Source organism: Mixophyes fleayi, chromosome 2, assembly GCF_038048845.1.
Source record: "Mixophyes fleayi isolate aMixFle1 chromosome 2, aMixFle1.hap1, whole genome shotgun sequence".
Taxonomy (NCBI): Eukaryota; Metazoa; Chordata; class Amphibia; order Anura; family Limnodynastidae; genus Mixophyes; species Mixophyes fleayi.
This window is the reverse complement of record NC_134403.1, coordinates 265,059,450-265,068,269: the sequence shown is the minus strand read 5'-3', so window position 1 is coordinate 265,068,269 and position 8,820 is coordinate 265,059,450. Positions and strand designations below refer to the sequence as shown.

Genomic DNA, 8,820 nt, shown 5'->3' with positions numbered 1-8,820 from the left:
GTTCAGCAACAAACAGCCAATATGTTCTCCTTTGGGACCAAAGCAAATCAAGCACTTCAGCCACAGGCATTCCCAGTCGATGACATGATTGGTTTGTTATACTATGCAAATCCTCTTTAACATTTGGGTGGGAGTGTGCGCAAGGCCAAGGACAATTTCATTTGCACTAATTTATGGCCTTGGTCTATCATCTTGTGTTAATTGCTTTGCAGTCAACAGCTAGGCATTCATTTGTTCGCTATTCAGAAAGTCGACAATATTAGGTGACAATTCAGGTGTCGACAGTATTACAGGGTTAGGGATACTATTGCCGATCTAATAATACTGTCTACATTTGAACTGTCGATCTAATAATACTGTTAATGTCATTATTGCCAACTTTCCAACACTGTCTATAGTAGGGTGTCTAACATATAAGATGCTTTAGAACCAAAACCAAAACAAAAATGCGGGTGTCTGTGCAGATCTCTAAAATTAATATTGAAAGGCATAAAGAAGCAAGTATGAGAAAATGGAAAGAGTTTATTTTATATTTTTTTTTCAAGCAAAATGATTTACATTATGAAAACATGCAATTACAGGAATAAGGGGTATTCTTAGTAAACAAGCGTAGTTTAAGAGAATACATTTCAGCAATAACATTCAGTGATGAAGGGTGGGCAGGTCACCAAGGAAAACATAAGAATGTGATCAAGTGTTTCTAAAGATATGTACTATGCTGGTGTTAGTTGTTTTCTACAATCAGTATATTAATGTGATCCATATGTTACTTTTATTTGACTAGGTGAAAAGAGATGAAGAGATGCAACATTACCACACAATTGCATATTTTTGACCAAAAGATTATTAAGCCTGCCACCACGTCAAGGTAGACTCTTGCAGCAGGGCCCTAACCTATCCTACCTAACATTATTCTTTATCTTTTAATAGTTTATTTCCTTTTTATTCAATATTTACTAAATTTTATTATATATAAATTTTATTATAGTTTTTACTAAAATATTATTATATCTTACTTTATTTTAATCTGGTCAGTATTCTTACATCTTTCTAATCAGCCCACATATTCTAATAGTGTCCTATACAATACAATATTTATCTTCAAGTAAATTGATTATTGACTTCTTTAATAATTTATTTTATTCTGTTTAGTTCAATCTATTTAAATTTGTCTTTTTCTGATGTATCCTAGCATATATAATCATTATATCTACGTATAAGTGTGTTTCTATCACTTGCTGCTTGCTGTTTATGTCATCTTTTTTCTAAATTATTGCATGTCATATTTTACTATAATATATTATCTACCATATATAATGGTTTTACATTGTGCCTAATATATATGATCTTATTATATCTGGTTTTACATTGTTCCTATCATAGATGATCTTATTATATCTGAGTATTTGTGAAATAAGAGTCATTTAGTTTAATCATTTGGCCAAAAATACATCTGAAAAATCTATAAAAAGTCCCTGCAATCACCGCTGGGCACTGTGTACGACTATTTAATTTTATCACAGTTCTCTCAGTATCTCTAGGATGTATTTACCCTTATAATGTTGTGTCTGTGTCTACATGTTTAGCTTTATACTCTATTTCTAAGAATTATTTTCTGATTAACTAATGTGAGTTATGTTTAATTGGGATTCCAGAAAAATATTGGTACGTTAATGTAATAAAGTGTTACTCTAGGGTAGGCAAAAGGGAAATAGAAGGGCTGAGGCGGGTTACAGAGGTGACAAGGTTTTCTGGCATATTTCCTTATGGCTCCGCCATGATGGTCTTTACGTTTCCTTTGCCAAGCCCAGTGGTCTTCAGCTCTCATCACCTAATAATAAACAATACAAAAAAACTGTGATTCAACGTATGGAGCCTGAGGGCCACACAGATGATTTTGAGTGTCACATTTGGCTCACAGTCTGCTGATTGGACATCCATACTCTAGAATAGAGATGCACATCTTGTGGGCTTCAAAATCTGTTTTCTGGGACTGTCAAATATGCAAAACATTCTATTGGGAACCACATTTTGTTGACCTCCATTGTTCAGGAATACAGTGCTTTTAGTTTATTTTGACAACAGTAAAATGTTGAAAAAACTTTACATTCACAGTGAGAAAAGCGTTAATCTTTAAATTTAACTTCACTGAAATTTTTTTGCCATTTTTCCAAGTGACAATATGACAATAGCCTGTTGAGCAAATGCTTTACCCTTTAGTTATTCAGAGCATAATACTAGGAAACACTAAGAGACACCCCATCTACAGAGGGACAATTTCATTTTGTTTAATGTTCCTTAATGTTGGGTAGTTTACTGTTTTCAATTGCAGAAAATTCCCTAGAAAGACCAGTCTCCCACTTGACTTTATGCTCATATATAGTCTTTTTTACCTCAATAATTTATTATTTACAGCTGAAATGCCCATTGGTAGTTATTTACAGCTGAAATGCCCTATCAGTAGTTATTTAACTGTCAATAACAATTTATGAGAGAACTCACTTTTATGTCAGCTTGACAGTAAGCTCTACCTGGTAGGTATTACAATTAATCCACCACTGTTTCAGAGCTTCCCATATGCTATAACTGTGTCAATAGAACCCAATATAAAAATTATGTGCACCGATCCCCACACACATTACATCAGTTTAGAAGGAATCCCATCAAGTGACATCACTGAACCTGTGGGTGAACAATATGCTACTCTCAGCTGCAGTCCTTACTTGTCTACATGTGGTGCTACATTCTTCTCCCATGCTGTATGACGACTCCATTGACATGAGATGTGAGGTTGCCTTGAAGAATGTCACATGGTGTCATTAGGAAGCACGTCCCTCATCCTTGCTCCTATATGGGAGTCAATTACATGTATTCTGTTGTACCCAGTTGTTGGCGGTACAGTGCTGACAGCTGTGCGCTCATTGAGCAGTGATAGGAAAATTAAAAATGGGCAGAAAGTAGACCCAGGACAATGAGCCTACAACCCTGGGCACAGTCTAGTAATGCCACTGTGTGAATATACTTAAACAACATCCCTGTGTAAAGCATAATACTTATTACTATTCCAAATTGCTTTGTAAGTTAATTTTGTTAAATTGGAGCAACATGTTGTTTTCAGATACATTACACTGTACAAAGATTATAAGAGATGTTTTTCTGCTGAATCCCATAGTGGTCCATGAATTTCTTTTACTTATCCTACTATTTTACACACCTCTTCACATTGCTCCAGAGTCACAAGTGTTTGGAGCTGCATTCTGACCCACATGGCTTCGGTATTCTTCAGGAACATCTGGAATGGTATAAGTTGTGCAGCATAGGAATAGATTGTGCGGTACCATGGTTCTTCTTCTTCCATTTTATTTGCAAGCACCCTACAGAAACAGAAGAGAGTAGATACATTTCTGTCATACAGTCACCAGGTGTATAAAACATGTGCAGGCTATAAATACACTGTGGTGTGGAACAGACAAAGGTGTATTTATCATAGAGGTAGAGACCTCTTCTGGTGAAAATGCTCTAAAGAAATCTTGTTACTCTGCTTAATGTGTTAATGAGATTTCCACCAACAATAACCACTCCAGTATAATTTATCATGTATCCAAGTATCCAACACAATCACTGTTCTGTTAGTAACATCTCAGGATGGCATTAATAGAAGGAATGCATTTACAAATATCATTAGTAAATAGATTTTAGAAATAAATGGCGCTGTTCTTCTGCCAACACAAATAAACAGTATTTTATGGGGGCAGGGCAGACATAATATAACATATTTCATATCTACAGTGTATATTTTTCATATCTTTATTTTCAGTTTTATTGTTATTCTAATAACATTGAGAACAAGGGTAACAGACAGAAATATAACAATAAACCAACAATTAAACATATATAGAGGTTCAGAACCAAACACTAGATATATCGAAAGCCTAGTGAATTATTCTTACTATATAGCTCACTAGTGGTTATTAAAAAATATGAATCAAAATCAAAATATATTAAGTTAGGAATACAATGGTTTGTGTGATTATTAAACTGTATGATTGCATTAGTGGAGCAGGAAATGGTAGAGAGTATACATAGAAGATGAGCAGGGGGTTGTTATACAACGGGGGATTAGGAAGGACAGAGGAGAAGGAGCTGAAGCCGGGGGGTTAATTTATTGGCAATAGATATCTTTTATTGCATGCCTGGAAGGTATGTGGTAATATCAGGGTTCCTAGTAACACGCGTGTGCTGGGCCCCCGCACATGCTCAGAGGAGAACAGGGGTATCTAGAGCGATAAGTAACTTTTACCACTCTGCATTTTTTTCTCTATCACAGCTTAGTATCGCTCAACTGATAAATTAATGTTGAAGCCCTGAGATAAGTATATGTATATTGTCACTATAAACTGAGATAAAAGATTAGACTTATGGCCATGATAAGTCTTTCAATATTAAATATACCCCAGAGTGCTGCCCTGTAGTGCTGAAAGCTGCCTACGTTTTACTTTTCTTTTATAGCAAATTAAATAGAGTGAGGGGAATCTTTCTCATTATGTATTACATATCCTGTACATTGCTGTGAACTGATATCATACCCATAGTTCCTGTGTCATTTGGGCGCTTTAGTTTAGTTCAAACACAATATACTTTATTGTCTGGACATGTAGTAAATGATTTACTTGGTGACTATATAAAACATGACCCTGGCTAATATGTTCTTCTGGGACATATTTTATGTTGTATTCCAGTTGTATATGACTAGACAACGAGGGTTAATACTTACAGTGCGGAGTAAAAATTGACACAGGTGTATTCCCTCACAGATAGGCCGGCTCTCCGGAAGTACACCAACACCATTGCCAGTAAGTACTAGAATACAAATACCAGTTACATAGTCAGAATGGAGAAATGCATATGTATATCCTCCAACAGTCCTATTGTCCACTGGCTCTGTCCCATTTTCTTTAGTAAAAAGGCTGAGTTCCCAAAAATTGGCGTCATGGCTATAGGATTTGCGGGCATAATATTGGTGGATCTATATGTGGGCTGAGCAGATCAGGGACATGGCTTAAAATGTCCTGATTTTTAAATCAGGAATGTAGGTGAGTGTATAAACACATTACAGATAACCTTAGACACAACATAACCTCTTGCTGGAAGAGACAGTCTTTGGTAACCAAATTAAAACAATCATACATTAACTTTCTATATATTACACACGATTGAATGCAAATATAAGAAAATAGTAATGCTTAAGTAACATTGAAATAAATACCTTGTCTGACATCCTCAGGCACGAATCCATTGTCAGAAAGCTGTAGATGGTAGGGTGCTCTGCAATGATAAGCATGAAATGTTCAAGTGTCATATGATATTTATAGTAACTTTTCTGCAGGTAACTGTGAAGAAGAGTTGATGTTGCCCATAGCTGCCATTCAGACATTTCCTTTCATGTATAAACTACTAGAAAATGACAGCATCTCATTGGTTGATATGGACACCTGCTTTTCTATACAGTTACTTATAAAATAGTATTCAATATGTTATACGTGTAGTAATGTAGTATATTAGACAAAACCTTCCAAAGGAATTTTGTCATAATAAAGTTGAAATCGCATTGTGATACAATGGGTTTTCTCTGCCACCTTGGTTTATAGGGTTTTGCTGGTTGTCAGAAGCTAGTTATCATCACTCTGACTGGCACGAATTGGCTAAAACAGCAACTCGCCAAGTTTGAGTGCTAACTGGACACCAACGTGATATCCCCAGTTGTAGGAGGGTATACTGGCTCCAACAGGTTGCTTTAAAGGCACCTTGAGCCACTCATGCTTCTAGCGATTGTGCATACTTGCCAACTCTCCCGGACTCCAGAGAGAGTGTGGCAAACTCCCTGATCTGCCCAGAAGTGGGCAGAAAACGGTTCAAACGCCGCGATTCACCGGGAATCGCGACGATTGGCCCCGTAATGGGGGCGGGGCTAAAATGACGCAATTTTCGGGGCCCCGTCCCCTACACGCCTACCTCCTACTAGCAGCTCCCGGAAAAAAAAAATGAAATGTTGGCAAGTATGCGATTGTGTAGCTGCTGCCGCTCCTTTTTACTACTGGTTGTGTTGACTGAATCCTTTCTGACCTCTTACTGTGGATCAAGACTGAAGGTAGCAGGAGAATGCTGACTCAGGACTCTGGGCTCCATGCAGGATAGCCCAGGATGGATTAAAATAGGCTCTTTCATCTGTTATCCCAGAACACAGCAGGGACAGGTGCCTCAAAGGAACTAGCAGCCTCTTACTTGTAAGGGTATTTATTGGCTCAAATAGCTCTTTTAAGTGCATACATACACCATAAGAAAGTAGTGATGTTTACCAACTTCCTGCACTGCAAACTTTTAGTCTGGGCCCATAAATATAAACACTAGGTACCTCACCCAAAGATTGTCCCTAAGGTCTTGGACCCCCTCTCAGCCAAATTTGGCTTCAGGAAATTTGGAACTTGAAGTAAATAATTTTATTTTTACTTACAAGTACTTAGTGCGCCTAATATAAAGTTACATTGTTTCCCTCATTATGTGTGGGGAAGTGGAACGACCCAACAAATTATTTTTTGGGGTATTTATTTTTGGAGAGGGTGATATTATTTGAAGATATAGCTGTTGTTTTTATATTTTATCATTATGTTGACATTGCTGCTATTTTTTGTTGTTGTTTCCCTCCACATATATTGTGGCCCTTTGTATCCTTTCTCCATGTTCAACATTATACTAAAATATAAAGAAATAGTTGAAACGTTTCTCCTTCCAATCAAGAAACTTTGTGGACTCCAATGTCTTAAATGTGATTTCCAATCAAAATATTTCATTATGAAACATATAATGCGATTTGGAAGCTAAAATCTCAATTTACCACTGGCAAGATAGCAGATATAGGAGCATTCCCAGAATGTTCCCATTAAAATCCCTTGCAGTGGCGCATACGGATGATGGACACCATGGTTTATTGAGGGACTTGTGTACTTCAAACTGATTATGGGTTATTCTCATTAGAGGGACATTTGGTATTTAAAAACAGCGTCTGTCAATGCCTAAGGTGATATTGTGTGGTAAGCCGATAGTTGTACACGTTCTACTTCACACTTTAAAATTATTTGGTTTTGCAAATTAATGCATAAATATCCCCCCATCGGTGCTTGTCCTACTGCTTACATTTTTCTGCCAGATTTCCCATGTTCCACGGCATCAGTGTGGATGCATTTTGCATAACCAAACTTATTGTTTTCCAAGTGTCTATTGTGGTCCTAAAAAATGTTTGTGTCCTTAATAAATATTAATACATGTTAAGACAATAAGTCATACCCAGCAATTTGTAAAATGCCGCTTTCTCCACTTGTCCCAGGCTAGGAGAAGGGTTAGCAGTGCGAGGTTGTCTCTGGTCTACATATAGTTTCCTTCTCTTTGCAGGGTTCAGGTTGTCTTCTGTTGTCCTGTTATGATACATTCTTTTATTGAATGAAAACTAGTTTTTAAATTAAATATAAGTGATTTAGCATCCATAAATGCACCCTGTAGTTCAATGTTTCTATGCAGAATTGTAAATTTTTCCTAGTACTATTTGTTCCAGCCTCATTTATATTGTAAATTAATAATGAGAGTGAGAGTGCACCAGTAAAAGTATAGCAGCAACTCCTGATTACTGGCACCTCCTGAGCACCCATAAATATCCAATAGTTTTGCAGGTAGAAAGAACCTCTGCAGCCACCCGCAAGTCAGGTAATTCCCCTATAAATGTGAAAGCTTCTTCCTTTCACTCTTATTTAAATATTTTATCCCATAAAATGAAAGCTAGTTTTTGCATATGGACACATTTTGAGGGTCATATCGGCACACTGAGTGCATGGATGAATGCTCTATTTTTGCTTACATTTTTATGGAGAATATTTGATCTATAACTGTCTATACCACACTTAGTTACACATCTATACACTCAGTTAGTGATATTATGTGTCTGCATAATATTTGACACTATACCCACAGCTAACATCACAATGTTTTTAGCCTCTTACCAGAGTGACCCCTTCTACTACTCCTCCCATAACCTACTATTTCTAGTGACTGACTTATTGCACTTACCTCCTGTCCATTCTCAGCAACTCCGTCACACCCGGCAAACAACGTCAAAGAAGTTAAAAAAGAAGGTGGGGGTTAAAATGGGCAATAAATATAGAAATATAGGGACAATCAGCACGATACACTATATTATACAAGATTAAATACTAAACAAGTAAACTAAAACCACAATATATGTTATAAATAAATGCTATACTACAGATAACTTAACAGATCTAATTAAAAATATATTATGTAATAAAAGATAAAGATATATATATATATAAATGTATGTAAAAAATCAGTAATATAGTATAAAATACGCAGATAGTAAATCTCTCAGTATAGCAATGAATCCAAGGTTCGCCAGTCACAGTGATGTGTGAGCTGTCTGCCACCAGAGCTCACGGCCAGTTTGAATATATACAACTGACGACACCTTGACCACCTGCCATGCAGTGATGATGACTGAGGTTCTAATGCTGTTGCCATGGCGTCAACTAGACTTAAAGGGCCACTAGAGCTAAATTGCTGCATTATATAAAGGAACTAATAGTAACATTTACACATACATATCTAGCTAATCTATCAACTCTATTTAGGAACCTATCACAAATTTGACAGGAGATAGTGCTTATGGTTTAAGACTTTGTTATATGCACTCCAGTCTTTCTGTTTTTAGAACTATTGAAAGTCACTGCAGCTAATCTACAGTTATCTAAACAACTT

At 36.5% G+C, this 8,820-nt stretch overlaps 1 protein-coding gene across 1 annotated transcript; it reads right to left on the bottom strand.

Moving 5' to 3' along the window:
• Positions 1–518: 518 nt before the first annotated feature.
• LOC142140378 (speedy protein 1-A-like) lies at positions 519–8,296 on the bottom strand. Its single transcript, XM_075198155.1, has 6 exons — positions 8,116–8,296; positions 7,342–7,469; positions 5,267–5,325; positions 4,775–4,860; positions 3,215–3,374; positions 519–1,831 (listed from the first exon to the last, which is right to left on the bottom strand). The coding sequence occupies exons 1-6, from the start codon at positions 8,124–8,126 to the stop codon at positions 1,640–1,642; spliced, it is 636 nt and encodes a 211-aa protein (XP_075054256.1). The 5' UTR covers positions 8,127–8,296; the 3' UTR covers positions 519–1,639.
• Positions 8,297–8,820: the final 524 nt, after the last annotated feature.